The 22,560-nt window shown below is 36.5% G+C and overlaps 1 protein-coding gene across 5 annotated transcripts in view; it reads left to right on the top strand.

Annotated features, from left to right (window-relative positions):
* The window catches only part of EDA (ectodysplasin A), a 491,324-nt gene that overhangs the window by 362,777 nt on the left and 105,987 nt on the right, over window positions 1–22,560 (top strand). For all 5 annotated transcript variants that reach the window (XM_058291372.2, XM_058291371.1, XM_058291375.1 and 2 more), the window contains exon 2: window positions 3,887–3,992. In XM_058291372.2, coding sequence (XP_058147355.1) covers window positions 3,887–3,992 — 106 coding nt within the window. The remainder of the gene's footprint in view (window positions 1–3,886; window positions 3,993–22,560) is intronic.

Below are 22,560 nucleotides of genomic sequence, written 5' to 3' on the forward strand. Positions count from 1 at the left end.
TGGAAAACAATATTCTAAGAGAGAAGGCTTTGTTCATATTCTGCAACTTGCCTCTAGAGGCTATGCTAATGAATGCAAAACTCAAGCTAAACTTCCAGCCTTTTTGAGCAGCCACTGATTTTTGTCTTTACCATTATACTCTATAGAGAATAGCTTCCCTCCTAACTCTAATTGAGCCTCAATTGAGGGCACTGTGAATAGGGATCTTTCATTTTAAGCGGCATTCTGTGTTGTTTTCCTCTGGTTTTTAGTGTGAAAATACAAACCATATTCAAAGTATTTTCATAAATAGCAGTCCCCTCCTAAGGAACACTTGACTTATGAACATCCTATACTGATCAACAGCCACTCTTGAGGGACTTTCAGCTACTCCTACTACCCATGGACCTGGAGTTGTTTCTGCCATCTTCAGGAGTTTGTTTCTCCCTCAGCCTTCCTCCTTTGGGAGCTTATATCAGATGCTTTGGAACAGTTACTATGTGAACAACTTCTACGGTCAACACCAGGACACCAGAAGTTGCTGGATGGAGCCCATGCCGAAGCACCCATAGGAACTGAGCCCATGAGGGAGCACAATGAGTATGAGGGAAACTCTGAAATTATAGTGGTGATGGTTGGGAGGTTCTTTATTTGGACTTCAGGATCCCTTTCCCCTAGAAATAACATTATATTGTAATAACCTAAAATATATATATATATATAGTAATGACCTACCCCTGTAGAACTCAATTATCTGACAAATTTACTTATCCAGACCACAGCTAGGTAGATGAAGTGAAATCTGATAGGTTGACAGCAACATAAGAGATGGAAAAAAACACTAAAGAGAAGTTTAAGAATGCAAAAACCAGCCGCAATAATGCTACTTCACATCCATTCAGAATACTGACAATACCACATGTTGGTGAAGATGCAGGACTACTTCATCAAACTCCCATTTGTTCCTGGTGGGAGTATAAAATGGTACAATCACTCTGTTAAACAGTCTGGAAATTTCTTACAGCATATACTTACCATATAACCCAGCAGTTCCACTCCTAAGTGTTTACCCTGGAAGACTGAAAACATATGTCCGCACGAAGACTTATATATGAGTACTTATATCAGCTTTATTCATAATAGCCCCAAACTGGAAATAACCCAAATGGCTATCAACAGTGAATGCATAAAAAATTTCTGGTAGAAGCACTCAACTAAGTACTATTCAGTAATAAAAAGGAGTGAAGTATTGATACAATGCAACAACATGGATGAATCTCACTGATACTACGTTTAGTGAAAGAAGCCACACACAAGACAGACATTATGTCATTCCATTTATGTGGAGTTCTAGAATGGGAAAAACTAAGCTATGGTAATAGAAATCATATCAGTGGTTGTCTCTGGGGGACTGGAGAATGATTGGACAAGGCATGAGGGAAAATACTGGGCTCATGGAAATGTTCTATATCTTGATTAGGGTGGTGGTTACAAAGGTGTGTACATTTGTCAAAGCTCTTCAAACTGCTTAAAAGTTTTGTATTTTATTTTTTGTAAATTGTATCTTTTTTTTAAGGTACAAATATTTTTAAAGCGTAAAAAATCATTCAGAGGATCTCCCTGTTGCAGGATAAATTCTAAATTCCCTAATATGATTTAGCCCTTATTTAATGTACCTTGGCTCTTTTCTCTCACCATTCTTCCCCACCTCCCACATCTTCTAAGCTACTTGAATTTCCAAAAACTGCTATTGTCTCTTTTTTCCTCTGAATCTTTAAACACCTTCTGCTTTTTCCCTTTCCCATTCATTGTTAAATCCTAAACCTCTTCAGAACTCACAGAAGTAACACCTCCTCCAAAAATCCTTTCCTATTCCCAGTCTCTATTAGGTGCTTTTCTTCTTGCTCCCAGAAAACTTTATTCTTCTAACAAAGCATTTATTACTAAGTAAGATAATTGCAATTTTTTAAAAAACCTCAAAACCATAGTGGACTGGAGCCATTTAATGTACAGGCAAATAGTCTTCCACATGTTCAGTAAGCCTTGAGATAAATCATCTGTCATCAACTGATTTATATTCAAAATAGCTGAAGCAAGTTTCAGCATTTAAAGTTACAAAGGAGACTTTTCCATCCAGAATGACTTATTCTCCCAGGGTTGCAGATGATTGAGATTTTATTGTAAACAGCGGTTTGGTTTTATGCTACTATCAGTACTGTAGCTTATTTATATTATGAGTTAAATAACCTTCTGTGGGCTTGTCTGGAAATGTAGCCTGTCTTCATTATGTTGATTCCATGGAAAAATGCATTTCACATTCCAATCAAGTGACTCAAAAATACTGCTCAGTTGAACCATGTGAAATTGCTGGTATTCAACCATTTTTGAAATACAAAAATGGTAGTTTCATATGGTTCAACCTAACTAAGTTTTGTAATATAACCCTATTGGTTATTTGTGGATTACCTGTACATTCATTTATTAATTTTATATTTAATATATGTATATCCTAAGTATCCTGCAATATGCTAATCTTGCACATTAAAACTGTTGGGTGTAATAGTTCCGTGTAAACTATAAATCACAGAATTTTGAAGAAAGGTTGTGTAGAATGTTAGGTCTTTTTTGGTTCTTACCCATTTCTTCCCAATTAAACAAGAGATGCAGGAGACAGTGATATAGGAGAACTCTAATATTGTTTATTTTCTGAACTGACACTAAAAGGAAAATGCATGAATTCATTTGTTCTTTTTTCTTAAGCCAAAAATCAGACCATTTTGAGGATTAATTTTAATAATAATAGTGTTAGCTAACATTTATTGAGCACATATTACATGCTGGGTACTGTGCTAATCTTACGATTACTCAATAAGCAAAGTACATTATTATCTCTATTTACAGACGAAGACATTAAAGCTCTTTAAGTCACTTGCCCCAGGTTAGCTATGACAGAGTCAGGATTAGAATCACTCTTAATTCTACTACTCTCTCTGTTTAGTTCAAGTACATTTTTTACCACAATGGAATACTTATTCTGAAAGTCCATGATTCAATTCAGCAAGTATATATTTAAGCTATGATTATCATTACTGAAACCAGGCTCTTTCACATGTGAAACATTAAGGTATTATTGCATTTTATGGAGACAGCATCATAAGACACCAGAGGACCAAGTACCAAAATGAGTCTTATAGAGGCCACAAGTGCTGTAGTAATGTAGGAAAGGGAGAGAATAATTTTGGGCTTAGTCATGACTAACTCACAGAAAAGAGATAATGTAAATGGTACCTCAGTATTAGATGCACAGCATTCTGAGAATAAATAAAAAATGTAGCATAAATAGAAATGTGGCAAAAGCATAGCTCTGTTAATTATGAAGTCCAAGAGAGAGTAACAAACTCAAGTCTAATTCTGGTCTGGCATTAGTGGGCTGGTATATGAGGGAAGTAGGAAATCAGTGGCTGGACTCTCTAAACCCCAGAAATATATGGAGAAATGGGACTTGAAGGAGGACTCTAGATATTTGTGGCAAAGAGAGGGGTTTCAAAGAACCAAGATTTCATAACTATATGACTGGAATAATAATGTATTAAATGTAAACCACTATCCATGTGGTGCAGCAGTGCTCCAAAATGTATTCACCAAATGCATTGAATGTGCCACGATGATGAAAGAGGCTGTTGACGTGGGAGGAGTGGGGTGAGGGGTATGGGGGGTATACGGGGACCTCATTTTTCTAATGTAACATTTTTAAAAATAAAAATATTGGTACATTGGAGTGGAAGATTGCCTTGGGTTTTAGAAAAATTGGATTTAAGGTGAAAGCTGTCTACAGAGAGCTAGCTTTTTATGTTGGCTATGGCTAATTGGGGTCAACCTTTGGCTCATCTACTTGTTATTTTTATAGATGGCCCTACTGAATTTCTTCTTTCCTGAAGAAAAGCCATATTCTGAAGAGGACAGTAGGCATATTCACCGCAGTAAAAGAAGCAAAGGCAGTGAAGGAGCAGATGGTAAGTCTACTCAAATGATCCCTCCTTCATTACCTCTCCTTTATCTGTTACTGAGAATACCCTTCTAAGAACTCCCTTCCCAAGGCTGTTTCATCATCTCATATATTGTCAACAGACCCCACAGTCATGGAAGAAGGCTTTTCCAAGATACCAGTCAATTTTTTGGCATTGAATTGACTACAGGGATCCATCTCCTTTAGCCCCAGATACCTTCAGTTCTTTCTCACTATGTCTGAGAACCATGGTAGCATGTGTATCTCTCAGGATCATCATTTGTTTGGACCTCATCTCTCCTAGGGACATCCCACATCTACTAACACCACCAAGAGAATTCAGTCCCATTCTTGGAAATGACATATTGTTTTTCCATGCTGACACTTGCATGATGTCTAATAATGTCTAATGTCAATGTGGATATCAGTCACTATGCCCAAATCTGAGCTAGAGCCTCTAGAACTAGTTTGTAAGATCCTTTGGGTCAGGGATTCATTCCTCTTTGAATAGCCCCAGATCTAGCCTAGAATCTGGCACATTGTTGGTGTTTATAATGTAAGTTGATAATGTTGATTGCCCCTTCAGCTAGGTTGTGATGTACCATGGAAACCATCCCTATTGAGAGTAAAACAGATTTAAGTTAACTAGCAATGCATACAGTCTGTGGGCAATAACAAAATGTTGAGCTAGCTCCTGGGCAGGGTCTTTGAATTGCTCTAATATTTCAACATTGCCCTGTCAATTGACAGAAAGCTATTTCTTTGGCACAATAGTTTGTAGAATGTACAACTCTAGGCTGCTACAAAGCCAGCTGGATTCAAAGATAGCTTGTCTCTGGTCACATCTGCCAATGATTTATGTCTATGGGTTACAAAAAAATATGACTTTATAAAGAGGAAAATGAGAATTTTAGGCTGACATTTGTCAGTGTGAGTGAGAGTCAATGATGGAAGCAGTTACAGAAGGCATAAGTATTGAAGAGATGGCTAGGACTTTGTCAGTTGGGACAAGAAGTAGTAGAGCTCAGTAGAACAAGGACTCTATGAAAAAGGAGAGTCAGAGCAATAAGACAAGTGAAGCAGCATTGAGCCTTTGAATGGAGAAGTGAACCAATGGTACCATTCTCTAGGCAGATCCTTTGCATACAGTTGCTGATCAAGTTCCAAGCCTAGGAAATGTAGTCCATTGAGCAGAAGGCACCTGTTATTCACATACTACTGCAGTGAGATTCCTGGAAGTTTTCTGACTGTGGAAATTAGAACCTGAGATTCATGGTTCTCTTCCTCATCTAATCACACCACACTCTGACATTTGTGTGTCTCTCCACCTTTGGCTCTTCCCTTGAGGCTCCTCCTAATACTACCAAACCTTTCATAATTCCTGTTTCCTAAGGAGATGAATGATAAGAGCAATGCCACCTTCTGTAGTCACATGGTCTTTCCTTCCTCTCCAAGTGGGAAGTCTACTCTCTTCTAGGTTTTACCTTTTTAACTAGCTGCCCAAGTTTTCTCTTAAAGAAGACCACTTGCTTCTCTTCCCCAAACCATCATCTCTGCTACTGATTTTTCTTAGAGTGTTTCTTGTGTCTTGATACAAAGCACTTTTTTTCTCTGGTAAAAGCCAAAGTCTTTCCTGTTAGTTTTTAGCCCTTTTTGTCTATTTGCTTCCTGGTCCAATACTTTTTTCAAAGCTTAGGCCCTCAGTGCCAAAGCCAAATTTCTCATTCAGTCTCAGGTATTTTTCTTTAATCAGTATAGCAAGAGGAATCCAGGTCCTTAGCATTAGGGGTATAGAATGGCTGTAGGTTCAGGGATTTGATTAGATTAACAGCCTTTCACCTGGAAGGCTAAAAACAACTGCTCTAAATGTGGTGGGTGCCACTGTGAGTTAAAGGGTGATGTAGCAATCCAAATCTCCTTTTCTTTTGAACCATTCCTATTGCTCTGCTGAGTGTATGCTATATTCATTCAATGCATTCATCAAATATTTACAGAGTAAATATAGCAGTATATGTAATATTACAATGAAAGCACCATAAGGGTATTGACATTTGTCTGTTTTGTTTACTTTTAGATCCCCAAAAGGACCTGGCACATAGTAGGCCTTTAATAAATATTTCTTCTTGCCCTCAAGGAGCTTAACTTCCAATACAGAAAGACAAAAAACAATGTTCTTTGTGCTAAATGCTATAAAGAATAATATAGCAGGGAGAGAGAGAGAGAGAATAAGAATACTGTAAGTTGATCAAGGAAGGCCTCTGATAAGGAGACCTTTGAGAAGACATCTAAATGAAATAAAGGTATGAGCCATGTAAATATCTGGGGGAAAAGGAATTAGTAAATGCAAAGACTCTGAAGCAGAAAAATGCTTGGTATCTTCCAGAAGGGTCAATGTACCTGGGAGCAGAGTGAGCAAGAAGGAGTAGGAATGGGGTGAGGTCAGGGAGCAAAATCTAGACTAGAGCTTGTAGACCAAAGTGAAGATTGTGGTTCTACTCTGTGTGACATGGAGAGCTAGTGGAGGATTTTGAACAGAGGAGTCACAGGATCTGACTTAACATTTCAACAAGATCCCTCTGGCTGCTGTATTGACCGTAGAAGCAGAGAGATCAGTTAAGAGAATATTACAACACTCTAGGTGGAAATAATGGTGGTTTTGACCAGAGTGTAGGCAGTATGAATGAGAAGTGGTCAGATTCTGGATAGATTTTGAAAGGATAACCAGCAGGATTTTCTAATTGATTGGATAAGATATATGAGAGACAGAAGAGCCAAGTATGAACCCGCAGCTGTGGATTTAAGAGAGTAAACAAATTGAATTTCCGTTTTCTAAGATGGGGAGGAACAGATGAGGAGCAGTGTAAGGAAGGAATCAAGAATTTGATTGTTAAATATTTAATTTGAGGTGTCTATTAGACAACTAAGTGAATGTGTTAAAGAGACAGCTGGATATATACCTGCGTTATACATCACTTTGTCTCAAGACAATGAGCCAACTCTTTTATACAAATAAAGGATTTCTCATTGAAGAAGTGAGTCAGCCTGTAAACCATTCTAAACAGAGTAAGAGATAGCATGGGCTAGGTAGATCAGTGGGGTGAATTGAGGCCAAAAGAAAACAATGCCAAGTGACAAAAACATCTATCATGTGTTGAGTCTAAATCCACAAGTTATTTAAAAATATTATAATAAAAATTTAGCTCAGAAGTTCAAGTTTGCATCACAAGCATCAAATAAAGAGTCATTTTCCTTGAACAGTTAAGTACATAACAGGGATTTCAAGAAGAAAACAACATCCAAAGGTCAAAAGTAGAAATAAGTTAAAAGGGAGCCCCAAAATCCATTTATTTCCTTGTATGATTTTTCAAATCTGTTGCTATCCTTTAATTTCACTTCAATTCCCAAAACTTTATATTTTATTGTTTTTAAACAAGCATTATAGGCACTACCAGAAAGAGCTCAAAGATATATTAGACCCTCAGGGAAGCCTACATTTTGATGTGGGGAAGCCGATACATTTAAAGGCAACAAGTAAAAATGAAATCAAGATTAGGTGATGAAAGTGTTGAGTGTGAGTCCTGGATTTTTACCTAACACAGCACCAGTACATAGGAGACACTCAGAATTTGTTGAATGAATGACTGAACAAACAAACAAGGGAAAATGTCTAGATTTTCTATCCAGGAAATATAGATATTAAGCTTGATGTTCTCCACTAATCCTTATGGAAAAAAAGAAAATTTTAACAAATGGTTCATGAAGATATAGGAAAAGGAATGGAGATGGTTGTTCTTGGAAGCCTGCAGAGGTTCACCAAGAGTAAATCAGGCTACAGAAGCCTATTTTCCTCTTTTCATTGGATTACTCAACTAGTTGTTCAGAGGCAAATCATAGGCATAGTCTATCTTGCTTTAAAAAAAAAAAGTATTTGGCTATATCCAGGGCATATCCAATCCTTTTGACCTACCATTCAAGAATGAGTTGTATTGATCTCAAGTTTTCCATTTTAAGTATTCTACAAATGAAGGTATTATAAGCAGGGTCCCAAACACAGGATTAGTTCCCCTGCAGTATGAATCTTGACTGTTTATAGCTTCAACTCTTAGAAACCCAGAGAAGTTCTTTTTCTTTACTACACCTCTACCTTAAATTCACTGCCCCTGTCTTGAGTTGGTGAGACATATTCCAGATGCAGTTTTAAGTTCATGTTTGTTAATTATATGAGGCCTTTCAGTTGTTGTTGTTCTGCAAGGAAAGCATGATCCCTTCATTGTGGGTGCTATGAGTCATAACAGTTCCAGAAACAGTGCCAAGATTTCCTGCTGAGGCCCATCCTTGTGGTATATTTTTTGAAGTAATAATTGCTCTATGTGGCTTGCTTGGTCATCTCCTGCAGGCTACTTCAGAAATCTGCAGAATTTTATTTTCTAGTTAGAATGAAATCTAGAATATATTCAGTGGGTCATGAGGTCTTAGATTCAGGTAGCTTCAATCCAGAATTTCCAATGTGGTAGTTTCTATATTTTACAGATATTATTGTATAAACATCTGTTTTCTTCCTGTAGGAGCATTTTCAGGAATTAACCAAAATCCTAATATCTCACCACTACCACCACCACCTGTATTTCTGCCTTAGTAAGAGACTAAAAGTACAGCACAGTATAATAGAAAAGATACCAGACTGAGTCACAAGTTCTGGATCTCAATCCCAATGTCACTGCTACCTTACCAGCTATATCACCTTGAAGAAGTCATAATCTCTCTAAGCCTCAGTTTCCTTCTCTGTAAATTTGGAATAATTAGCCCTACTTACCTCATGCAGTTGTTGTAATGATCAAAAGTTGTCATGTATGCAAAAGCACTTTGAAAATTAAGTGCTATTACTATGTTTTCTCTGGAAAATGAACATAATAGCACAGTCTCCTAGGCATTTTAGCACTGATATTCATTAATTTATGGACAACTATTTTCTGCAAAGTTTCTCTCTTTCAGCCAAATTATCCCTTTTTGTGCTTGCTGATAATATCCAAACCCATAGGAAGAAAACTCCAGTCCTCAAGCTATATTCTACCTCACCACAAAATGTGAGCACATCTACACATTTCACTATGTCACTCTCACTCTATCTGGATGGTTGTGTATGTTTATCCCTTTCTGTCAATATCTCTAAAGTTTTATTTGGAAATTTTTCTTCTTTGTACTTTACTTTTGGAAAGATCACAAAAGTTATTATTCTTTTCTACTATTATAAAAGAGTGAAGGGCAAAAACAAATAAGATTGAAAATATCCTTAGCATTCATTTCTTAAAAATAATAATTAAATAGGGCATAGCTGCTACTAAATTGATATAGATTAATGTGGAAGGCTATGGCCTCAAAAAAACACAGACTTTCTGCCTGTACAAATGTCATCAAGAATTGAGATTTACCCACATTCTAGTTTTGCTTTTGTATTTATTGCTTTTCAGTGAGTCATCACTGTGATATATTTTGAGGGCTGACAGAGTTTCAGAGACTTATTCACAAGACAAAATTAAAGCTTTTGAGGATTTACCATGTGTACAGGCTTGAAGAGGATTGTTGATTTCAAATGTAGAATCTCACTTAAGTGCCCACAGTAGAACACTCTGGACTGACATTAGCAAGATTGTGAAGTAGGCAGATCCAGACTCCTGTGTCCCTACAGAAACATTGACAAACAGGCAAAAACTGTCAGAACCAACTTTCTCATTTCTCACATTCTGAAGAACATTCACAAGTTTACAAAAAGCATATACTGAGTCAAGAAAAAGGCAACTTAAAAACAGCAGGAAAGATTTGGGCTGCTTTTACTAGTCTTTGCCCCACCCCACCCAGAGGGTCCCTGGTTCTAGAGGGAGCCAAGCAGATCTTTTTCAAGAATTAGTGTGTATTATCTGTTCTAATCTGTCTGGTGGCTAACTGAAGGACTGACCCAAGACACTCATCTCTGTTTAAGCTACCTTCACACACTCTTGGGGTGCTCAAAGACACTATAAGGTTATGGTGTGTGAATAAACTGTTTTTTTTTTTTAAACACTATAGGGGAGTAATCAAACCACAATCACCTGGGACAAAGAATTACAGTCAGGACATATAATAGAACACCTGGTTAATGGGAGAAAAAGCTGGCAAGTGTTGTGGTTCCTTGGGAATTTTGGGCATTTAGGAGCCCTATTTTCCAGTGTAAAATCTAGAAAGCAACCCACAAACTCAGGGTAAGACTCATGCTAACTAAAATGAAAATTTTTCTAGAGGGGTTCAACAACATATTTGAGCAGGAAGAAAAGAATAACCAACTTGAAGATAAACACCATTTAATATTACCCGGTTTGAGGAGCCTAAAGGAAAAGTGAACAGAGCTTAAGGGAACTGTATAAAACCATCAAGTGAAACAACATGTATTATGAAAGTCCCAGAAGGAAATAGAGAGAGAAAGGGGTGGAAAGTACATTTGAAGAAATAAAGACCACAAAATTCCCAAATTTGGTGAAAGACATGAATCTTCACATACAAGAACCTCAATGAACTCCAAATAGGGTAAACTCAAAGAGACCCCACTCATAAACACATTATATTCAAAGTGTCAAATTTAAAGTGCTGAAAGGAAACTGTCAAGCAGGAATTCTATATCTAGCAAAACTGTTTTTCACATGTCAGGGAATAATTAAGACATTCTCAGATAAGCAAAAGCCAAGGGATTTTTTTTTTAATACTTTAAATTGAGATTTCAGGAACCTAACAATTTTTTTTATTTTTATTTTTTTAAGATTTACTTTATTTAATTATTTCTCTTCCCCTCCCCGCATTGTTTGTGCTTGCCCTCTGCTCTCTGTGTCTCTTCTTTGTGTGCTCATCTTCTTTTTATGAGGTACCAGGAGCCAAACCCAGGTCCTCCCATGTGGGAGAGAGGTGTCAAATTAGTTGAGCCACTTCTGCTCCCTGCTTGTTGTGTTTCTCATTATGTTTCCTTGTGACTTTTCATTGAGTCATCTCCTTTCATCATCTTATTGCATCAGCTCACCTGCCAGACTGTCACATCACCTTGCTGTCTTGGCTCGTCTTCTTTAGGAGGCATTGGGAACCAAACCTAGGACCTCCCATGTGTAGGTGAGTGCCCAACTGCTTGAGCCACATCTGTTCCCAATCATGAGGGAGTTTGTTACCACAAGGAATTCTAAAGGGAGCCCTTCAGGTTGAAAAGGAGGACACTAGACAGTAACTTGAAGCAAAATGAAATGAATATCTCTGGTAAAGGATAATTACATGGGGAATTAAAAAGGCAGTATTGTTGTATTTTGGTTTTTAATTCCACTGTTTAATTCTTATGTGATTTCAAATACAAATGCATAAACATAATTATAAATCTGTTATTGAGTAAACAATGTATAAAGATGTAATTTGTGTCATCAACCACATAAAGGGGGAAACAGAATTTATAGGAATAGAGTTTTCCTCCATATGCTATAGGAGTTAATTTGGTATCAGTTCACTGTTTTGGTACATATTTCAAATGTCAAAGGTTAAATCCCCATGGTAACCCAAAGAATATACTTAAAAATATATAAATACAAAGAAAAAAACACAAAAAAATAAATTAAATAAATAAAAATATATATACACAAAAGGAAATGAGGAAAGCAGATGTGGCTCAAGCAATTGGGTTCTCATCTACCATATGGGAGGCCCCAGGTTTGATTCCTGGGGCCTCCTGGTGAAGGCAAGCTGACCCATACTGCTGCATAGAGCAGATGGCCCACACTGCCATGGAGAGCTGGGAGCAGACAGTGAGCACAAACAACAAGGTGGGGAGGGAATAAATAAATAAAATAAATAAATCTTTTTTAAAAAAAGGAAATGAGAAGGGAATCAAAATGGTTCACTACAAAGATCAACTAAACACAAAAGAAGCATAATAGTGGAGGAAATTAGGACATATATACAAAAAACAAATAGACATACAGAAAACAAATAGCAAAACAGTATAATTAAGTATTGCCTTATCAGTAATTACATTAAATGTAAATGCATTAGTTTTTCAGTTAAAAAGGCAGAGTTTGAACTAGAGAATAATCAAAGGATTAAATAACATAGTGAACCCAGACATGGATATAAATTGTGGGTAATAGTACAAATACAATAATGTCCTTTTATGAGCTAGAACAACTGTACATCACTATTATAAGATGGTAAGATTGTGGAGAAGCATGGAAAACTACAGTTAATGTAGCCTGTAGACTATAGTTAACAGCAATATTACTGCATCAATGCCAAAGATGTACTGTGTTAATAATGGAGGGGGGTATGGAAAAAAATATACCAAATGTATACTACAGACCATGGTTAATGGAAATACTCTGATGATATTATCTCATAATCTGTAACAAATATTCCACAACAGTGTAGTGTGTTGGAGGAAGGATGTTGTATGGTAATTCCACATATGTGCATGATTGTTTTCTAAGTTCACAACTTCTTTAATAAAAAAATATATATTTAAAAAGGCAGAGTTTGGCTGAATGGAAATAAAGATGGTCCAGCTATGTGATGCCTACAAGACACACCCTTTTGATCCAATGAAACAAATAGGTTGAAAGTGAAAAGATGGAAAAAATACTCTGTGGAAATAGTAACCAAAAAAGAGCAGGGGTGGCTGAACTATTATCAGACAAAATATACTTTAAGTCAAAAACTGTTAGAAGAGACAAGAAAAGGACACTATATATTGATAAAAGGGTCAATTCTTCAAGAAGATGTAACAATTATAAACATAGATGCATGTAACCACAGAGACCCAAATATATGATCCAAAGATTGACAGAAATGATGATAGAAATAGAGAGTGCTGCAATAATAGTTGGGGGCTTCATATACCACTTTGAATAATAGATGGGTCATCTAGACAGATCAATAAGAAAATAGAGGACTTGAGCAACACTATAAACCAACTTGAACTAACAGACATACATAGAACACCCACCCAACTACAGGAGAATGCACACACATTTTTCTCAAGTACATGTGTATCATTATCCAGAATAGACCGTGTGTTAGGACACAAAGAATATATTGAAATCATACAAAGCATCATCTCTAATCACAATAGAATGAAGCTAGAAATCAATAAGAGAAAGAAAACTGGAAAATTCACAAATATGTGGAAATTTAACAACACAGTCTTAAATAACCAGTAGATCAAAAAAGAAATCACAGGAGAGGTTAGAAAATACTTAGAAAAACTAAACAAAAGAAAAAGAAAAAGAAAAGTAAGAAAATACTTAAAGAGGAATAAAGAAAACACAACATATCAAAGCTTATGAGATGTACACTTGCACAGGTCAATCTGTAAAGACTGGGAAAGGTGTTCTTTATTTTTCTCTCTTTTTTTTTTTTGTTCGTGTCTCGTATGCAAGGAAAATCCTGTCATAACACAAGCTGGATATAAGCATAAAGAACAGATGCTTCAGAGTCTAAACCCTGGTGATAACACACTAAAATATCAAAATGTCCAGGCTTCTACAAAAGATTACAAACATACAAAGAAACAGGAAGCAATGGTACAGGCACAGTAGAAGATTGAAGAATCAGAAAACATCTATGAGACAGATCAGATCTTGGGAAGTCCAAACTAAGATTTTTAAAAATGATCCTAAATGTGCTTATAGTGCTAAAGGAAAACATAGGAAAAAAACAAAAGGAAATCAGGAAAATGCTAGATGAACACAAAGAAAATATAAATAGAGAGATTGAAATTATGAAAAGATACCAAACAAAGCTGAAAACCACAGTAACAAATTTTAAATTCCATATAGGGGAGAAAAAACAGACTGGAGTGGGAAGAAGACAGAATCAGAGAACTTGAAGGTAAGATTGTTTTAATCCTCCAATTTAATGGGAAAAAATGATGAAAAGTGAATAAAGCCCTGTGGGACACCATCAAGTATACCAATATATGCATTGTGGGAGTTACAGAAGGAAAAGAAAGGGACTAAAGAATATTGAAAGAAGTAATGAAAGAAAACTTCCCAAATTTAACGATAGACATCAATATACTCATGGAAGATCTTCAACATACTCCTAACAGGATAAAACCCAAATAGACCCACACTATGCCATATTATAATAACTGTCAAATTCCAAAGATTCACAATTCTGAAATCCAAAAGTGAGAAGCAATGTGTCATGTACAAGGTAACCTCAACAAGATGAAGTGCTAATTTCTAATCAGAAACCATGAATGCAAGAAGGTGGTTGGAAGACATATTTAAAGTGCTGAAAGCCAAAAATTTCCAACCAAAAATTCTGTTTCTGGCAAAACTGTCTTTCAACAATTGGGGAGGAATTAAGATATTCCTAGATAAACAAATGCTGAAGAAATTCATCACCATGAGACCAACCCTACAAAAAATACTAAAAGGAATTCTGCAGGTTGAAAGGAAAGGAAACGAGACAACTGTGTGAAACCACATGAAGAAATAAACATCTCCAGTAAAAATGATGGCATTGGTTAATATAAATAGCATTACTATTATATTTTTTGTTTGTAACTCCATATTTTTGTTTCCTACAATATCTAGTAAGCAAATGCATAAAAGCTAATGATAAGTCAATGATTTTGGACCCAAAATGTATAAATATGTAATTTGTTACAAGAACTACATAAAGGTGGGAGAATGGAGGAATATAGGAACATAGTTTATATATACTATTGAAATTAGGTATAAAGCAAACTTAATTGTTAGAGATTTAGAATAAGCCCCATGGTAACCACAAAGAAAATATCAAAAAATATGCAAACTCAGAGAGACAGAAAATAGGATACAGGTTACCATTGGGGGCAATGGGGAGTTAATGAAAACTAAGAGTAGAATTTCTGGTTGAATGATCATGAGGGTACTGCAGCATTGCTAATGTGATTAATTCCACACACACAATTGTATGCCTGTGAGTTGTTGAGATGAGATGATTTATGTTGCATATATGTTTTCACAATTGTAAAAAAATCTAAAGACATAATGACAGTTAAATACAAAACATGATACTGGATAGGATATGAGAATGGAGGAGAAAAGGCTCAAAAGGACATTAATGGGGCATAAGAAAAAGAGGATGAAGTAAAACTTTCAATATTTTCAGGTGACATGGTTCTATGTATAGAAAGTCCTGAAAAATATACAACAAAGCTACTGGAGCTAATAAGCAAATTCAGCAAAGTAATGGTATACAAGATCAATGTGCAAAAATTAGTACTGTTTCTATACACTAGGAAAGAGTAATCTGAGGAGTAAATCAAGGGGAAAAAATCCATGTACAATAGCAACCAAAAGAATGACAATATAGGAATAAATATAACCAAGGACGTAACTGATTTGTACATAGAAAACTACATAACATTGTTAAAAGAAAGCAAAGAGGACCTAAATAAATAGAAAGATATTCCATGTTCATGGATTGGAATGCTGAATATCATTAGATGTCTATTCTACCCAAAATGATTTGCAGATACAATACAATCCCATTCAAAATTCCTACAGCCTACTTTTCAAAAATGGGAGATCCAATTATCAAATTTATATGGAAGGATAAAGGGCCCCAAAAATGAAGTTGGAGGATTCACACTTCCTGACTTTAAAACATATTACAAAGCTAATAGGGGTCAGAACAGCATGGTACTAGTGAAAGGATAGATATATTGACCAATGGAATTGAATCGAGAGTTTGGAAATAGAACCTCACATCTATTGTGAAGCCAATTAATTTTTTAAAATTTATTGAAGTATATCACTCATACATAAACATGCATAAGCAATAAGTGTATAGTAATAATCATGAATTTACAAAACAAACATGCATAACATGATCCAGGGCTCTCAACTTCACCCTACCACCAACACCTTGCACTGTTGTGGAACATTTTTAACTAATGATGATGAAAAAGCATCCTCAAAATATTACTACTAACCAAAGTATCTTACATTTGGTGTACTTTTCCCCAAACCCACCACATTATTTTTTTTTATTTTTATATCACTTATACATGAACATACATAAACAATGAGTATATAATAAAAGGTATGAACTTACAAAGCAAACATGCATAACATCACAGGGGTCCCATACATCAACCCACCACCAACACTTTGCATTGTTGTGAGACATTTGTTACAAACTATGAAAGATTAACATCAAAATCTTTCTTCTAACTATAGTCCGTATCTTACATTTTGGTGTATTTTTCCCCCAACCCACCCTATTATTATTTTTTAAATGTATTTTTATTACAGAAGTTATGAATTGATAAAGGTAATCATGCACATGTGCAAAATTCCCATACAACACCCCTCAATCAGCATACCACTCCATGGTGGAACATTTTTCACAGATTATGATATAATGTCAAACTATCACCATATCACCATAGTGTACATTTGGCACACTTTTTCTATATTCCCCCATTATCAGCACAGTACAGCTTTGGCGTAGATGCATGAATATTGCAGAGTTGCTGTTAACCACAGTCCATAGGTCACTCCAGTTGTATTTTTCCCATGCTTCTCCACATTCCCACCACCTGCAAGAGTGACATACATCTGCTGTAGCTCACAAAGGACACTCTTGCATCTGTACCATTAACCAAAATTCTCATCCACCTCTGGACTTACTCTGCTATTTAGTCCCTAGATTATTCTCTAGCTTTCTTTTAATTGGCATTTACATCCCTTGACTACCCTTTCCAGCCACATTCCCACTTATAAACCAACTGTTACTCACTATAATGTGTTACCATCAACTCTAAACATTTCTACACTTTTACAGTAAAGTTAATTGAAACTACATACATGAAGCATCAGTCGTCCTTCTCAGACCTCCTCTTATCTCCTTTAAGAAAGCACCACCTACCACCAGGTCTTGAAGATATTTTCCTACATTTTCTTATAGAAGCTTTATGATTTTTGCTTTTATATTTAGGTCTTTGATCCATTTTGAGTAAATTTTTTTATAAGGTGTGAGCTAGGGGTACTCTTTCTTTCTTTTGGCTATGGATATCTAGTTCTCCCAGCACCATTTGCTGAATGGACTGTTCTGCCCAAACTGGATGGGTTTCAAAGCTTTCTCAAAAATCACTTGACCATAGATGTGAGAGTCTGTTTCCGAACCATCAAGTCAGTTCCATTGGTCTATGTGTCTGTCTTTATGCCAGTACCATGCTGTTTTCACCACTGAGCTAGGTAATTTGATTTAAAGTCCAGCACTGAGAGTCCTCCAAATTCACTTTTCCTTTTTAAGATGTATCTGGCTATTCAGGACCTCTTCCCCTTCCAAATAAATATGATAATCGTGTTTTCCATTTATTTATACAATGCTGGTGGAATTTTTTTCTGGATTGCATTGAATCTGCATATCAGTTTGTGTAGAATTGACATCTTAATGATATTTGTTCGTCCATTCCATGAGCATAGAATTTTCTTCCAATTAGTTAGGTCTTTTTACATTTCTTTTAACAATACCTTGTAGTTTTCTGAATACAAGTGCTTTTCATCCTTGATTAAGTTTATTCCTAAACATTTTATTATTTTAATCACTATTGTAAGTGAAATTTATTCCTCACTTCCTCTTAAGATTGTGCATTACTAGTGTCTTTTAAAGTCTATTTCATCTGATATACATATAGCCACTCCTGCTTTATTTTTTCCTTTTTTTTTTTTTGTTGGTGACTGCATTTGTGGAATACCTTTTTCCAGCCTTTCACTTTCAATCTGTTGGTATCCTTTGGCCTAAGGTGAGTTTCTTGTAGACACCATATAGATTACTCATATTTTCTTATCCATTCCACCAGTATGTGCCTTTTGTTTGGAGAGTTTAATCCTTTAACATTAAATGTTATTATGATAAAGGTATTTCTTATTTCTCCCATTTTGTCCTTTGGGTTTTATCTGTAATATTTTATTTTCACCACTCTTTTGACACTGTCAGTTACTTTTACTGATTCAATCTTCATTTCTAGACTCTCTTTCAAGCCTCTCTCTCTCCTGTTGTTTCTTTTCAGACTGTAGCACACCATTTATGATTTCCTGCATAGCCGGTTGCTTTGTTATAAACTCTCACAGTTTCTGTTTATCTGTGAATATTATAATCTTGCCCTCATTTTCAAAACACAGTCTTACAAGATACAAGATTCTTGGCTGGAAATTTTTCTCTTGCAGTCTTAAATATATCGTACTTCTGTCTTCTTGTGCCCATTGTTTCTGATGAGAGATCAGCACTTAATCTTATTTAGTAGCCCTTATATGTTATGCATTGTTTTTCTCTTTATGCTCTCAGAATTTCCTCTTTGTCTTTGACATTTGACATTCTGATTAGTATGTCTCAGAGTTGATCTACTCAGATTTATTCAGATGGAAGTACGTTGTGCTTCTTGGACCCCAATATTTAGTCCCTCAATAGGGTTGGGAAATTTTCTACCATGATTTCTTCAAATATTCCTTCTACCCCTTTTCCTTTATTTTCTCTTTCTGGGACACCCTTGACACATATGTTTGTATGTCACTTGCTCTCATTTAGTTCCCTGAGACCTTCTTCAGTTTTTTCCCGTCTTTTCTTCATCTGTTCTTTTGTACGTTTGCTTTAAGAGACCGTGTCTTCAAGGTCACCAGTCCTTTCTCTTTTTTTTAAAAGATTTATTTATTTATTTTTCTCCCCTTTCTCCCTCCCTCGGTTGTCTGCTCTCTGTGTCTATTTGTTGTGTGTTCTTCTTTGTCCTCTTCTGTAGTTGTCAGCGACACAGAATCTGTGTTTCTTTTTGTTGTGTCATATTGCTGTGTCAGCTCTCCGTGTGTGCAGTGCCATTCTGGGCAGACTGTGCTTTCTTTCACACTGGGCGGCTCTCCTTACGGGGCACACTCCTTGCATGTGAGGCTCCCCATGCAGGGACGCCCCTGCGTGGCACGGCACTCCTTGTGCGCATCAGCACTGCACATGGCCCAGCTCCACACGGGTCAAGGAGGCCCGGGGTTTGAACCTTGGACCTCCCATGTTTTAGATGGACGCCCTATCCACTGGGCCAAGTCTGCTTCCCTACCCGTCCTTTCTTCTGCCTCCTCAAATATCCTGTTATTTGATTCCAGTGTATTTTTAATTTCATTTATTGTGCCTTTCATTCCTGTAAGATCTGCTGTTTTTCTATGTATGATTTCAAATTCTTGTTTGTGCTCATCCAGTGTCTTCTTAATATGCTTAATCTCTTTAGTCATCTTATTGAATTTATTAAGGAAATTTGCTCAAACATCTATGATTAGTTGGCTCAACTCCTTTATGTCTTCTGGAGGCTTCTCTTGTTCCTTTAACTGGGCCATATCTCCCTGTTTTTTATTATACATTGTAATTTGTTGTTATTGTTGTTGTCTTAGCATCTGGCTTACTAAATATATTTATTCTGGATGCAGTTTCTCTCTTTAGTTTAGGCCTTCCTGCCTTTTCTTCCTTGCTAGTTGTGTAGCAGGTACCAAGAAGGATGTAGTTGGTACTATAAGCTGTGGAGGCTCAAGCTGCCTGCATTGCCCTGGGACCAATGAAACTTCTCCCACTTTTTCATTTGCAAGGAGTAGGCACAGAAACACAGCCCTGTGTAATATTCCAAGTCATGGGGGCCTAGACTGTGGTTGCTAAGAGAGATTGATGAAGCTTCATGCCCCTTCCTTCCCTTGAAATATTACACAGGCACCTACTACACAACCAGCAAGGGAGAAAGGGCAGGAAGCCCTAAACTAAAGAGAGAAACTGCATCCAGAATAAATACATTTAGTAAGCCAGATGCTAAGACAACAACAATAAATTACAATGTATAATAAAAAAGAGGGAGATGTGGCCCAGTTAAAGGAGCAAGAGAAGCCTAGCCTAGGCTAGAGCTACAGTCCAGTCTGTGTGGAAGGAAGCCAGTCCTTACATCACTGTGATTTTCAATCTAACACTCTTCCCCTCATGCTGGGGGCAGAGTCAAAATGGCAGCTATCAGCCCCTTTCTAACTTGGGTAGGCTCAAACTTCAGCTGTTCTTAGGGTTATACCTTAGCCAGCCAAATGTACTAATCAGTAGCTAAAGTCGGTGGCCAACTGTCTCCTCCCCTGTTAGGGGAAATGGAGCCTCCAACTAAAGCCACAGAATAGCTCCTGAGGCAGCTTGTGCCACTAGAGTAGGATGATCACAGGCCTCTGCAGTGTAGCCTGTATTTTTCCGGAGAAGCTGGCACAGGTCTCTCCAGCTTCCTCCCTGCCAGGGTGGGGCTATAGCTTAGGCTATAGCTGCAGTCTGTTCTGGATGAAAGGAAGCCCAGTCCCTACTATCAATGTGATTTTCATTTAGCCCTGCTTCTCCCTCATTCCGGGGGTGGAGTTAAAATGGTGGCAAGAACATGTTCAAACTTTAGCAGTTCTTAGGATTCTACTTTAGACCGCCAAATTTACTAATCAGTAGCTGAGGTTGGTGCCCAGCCTTCTCTTCCTCCTCCATTTTTAGTGAATGGAGCTTCCAATTCCAGCCATGGAATAGCTCCTGAGGTGTATCGTGCCGCCTGTAGAAGATGGGCAATGGCCTTCGCAGGATAGAGTGCTCTACTTACGAATCTTCTCTGCAAATGGGTAGTCTCCTCCTTCCTTTCTTTCAAAGATGTTACAGGATGCTCTTCTGGTCTCCTAGAACCCCCAAACAGGTGGCTTTAGATAACTCTGGGTGATTACCAACTGCCCTGTAGCATAAGCTGAATCTAGGAGCTCTTTATTCTGCTGCCATCTTGCTGGTTGTTTGGCCAATTGATTTTTTACAAGACTGCTAAGTCTGCTTAATTGGGAATGAGTAATCTCTTCAACAGATGGTGCTGGGAGAATTGGATATCCATATGCAAAAGAATGAAAGAGGACCCCTTTTTCATATTACATACAAAGATTAGCTCTAATGGATCAAAGGCCTAAGTATAAGAACCAGGACTATAAAATTTCTAGAAGAAAGTGTAGGCAAGCATCTTCATGATCTTGTGTTAGGCAATGTTTTCTTAGACTTTATAGCCAAAGCATAAGCAACAAATGAAAAAATTGATAAATGGGACTACCCCAAATTAAAAACTTTTGTGACTCAAAGGACTTTGTTGTGATAGCAGAAAGACACCCTACTCAATGGGAGAAAATATTTAGAAGCCAAATATCTGATAAGGGCTTAATATCTAGAATATATAAAATATTTCTATGACTCAACAACAAAAAACAACTCAATTAAAAATGGCCAAGAGACTTGAATTGACATTTCTCCAATGAGGATATACAAATGGCTAAGAAGCACATGAAAAAGATGAAAAAGATGCTCAACATCACTGGCTATTAAGGAAATAAAAATCAAAACCACAATGAGATATCATTTCACGCCCACTAGAATGACTACTATTTAAAAAATAAAAACAGAAAACTATAAGTATTGGAGATGATTTGTAGAAATAGGAACACTCTCTTATTTCTGTTGGGAATGTAAAATAGTGCAGCCAGTCTGGAAGACAGTTTGGCAGTTCCTCAGAAAGCTCAGTATAGAATTACCATTTTCTAGCAATCCCACTACTAGGTATATATACCCAGAAGAATTGGAAGTAAGGACTGGAACAGATATTTGCATTCCAATATTCATAGTGGCATTATTCATAATTGCAAAAAGATGAAATTGTTCCAAATGTCCATCAGTCAATAAGTGAATAAACAAAATGTGGCTTATACATACAATGGAATATCATTCATATTATCCAATATGAATTGGATACATGCAACAACATTGATGATCCTTGAGGACATTGACAGACACAAGAGGGCAAATATTCTATGATCTCACTGACAAGAATTTATTATAACAAGCAAATTCATAGTTAGAATCTAAATTACAGTTGACCATGTAATAGATAGTGATTAGAGAAAAGGGTGTCAATGCTTAATTTGTACAAAATTTCTATTTAGGTTGATTGTAAAGGTTTGGAAATCAATGGTGGTGATGGTAGCACAATATTGTGAGTATAATCAACAGCACTGAATTATAGTATATAGGTGAATGTGGTTAAAAGGGGAAACTGCAGATCTTATATGTTGCTAGATTAAAAATTAAAAGATAAAACATAGGACTGTATAACACAGTAAACCCTATTATAGATGATGGAGTGTAGTTAATAGGACAAATATAAGAATGTTCTTTCATGGGTTATGCCAAATGTATGACACTAATACAATGTGTTAATGGTAGGGTAGTATATGGAAAAAATATACCTATTGTAAACTATGGATGAAATCAGTAGTATTTTACTAATCTTTCATCAATTGATCAGGACGGTAGCTTCTTTTAAAAAATAGTACAATTATAAAAAGTGCCGTAATCAATTTTAACAAATGTCCTACACCAATGCAATGTGTTGGTGGTGGGGCAGTGTATGGGAACCTATATTTTACGTATGATTTTGTGCAAACTCACAGCTTTTCTAAAAAAAAAGATAAACACATTATCAAGAAAGTGAACAGACAGCCTACTGAATTGGAGAA

This window comes from Dasypus novemcinctus, chromosome X (genome assembly GCF_030445035.2).
Source record: "Dasypus novemcinctus isolate mDasNov1 chromosome X, mDasNov1.1.hap2, whole genome shotgun sequence".
In the NCBI taxonomy this organism is placed as follows: Eukaryota; Metazoa; Chordata; class Mammalia; order Cingulata; family Dasypodidae; genus Dasypus; species Dasypus novemcinctus.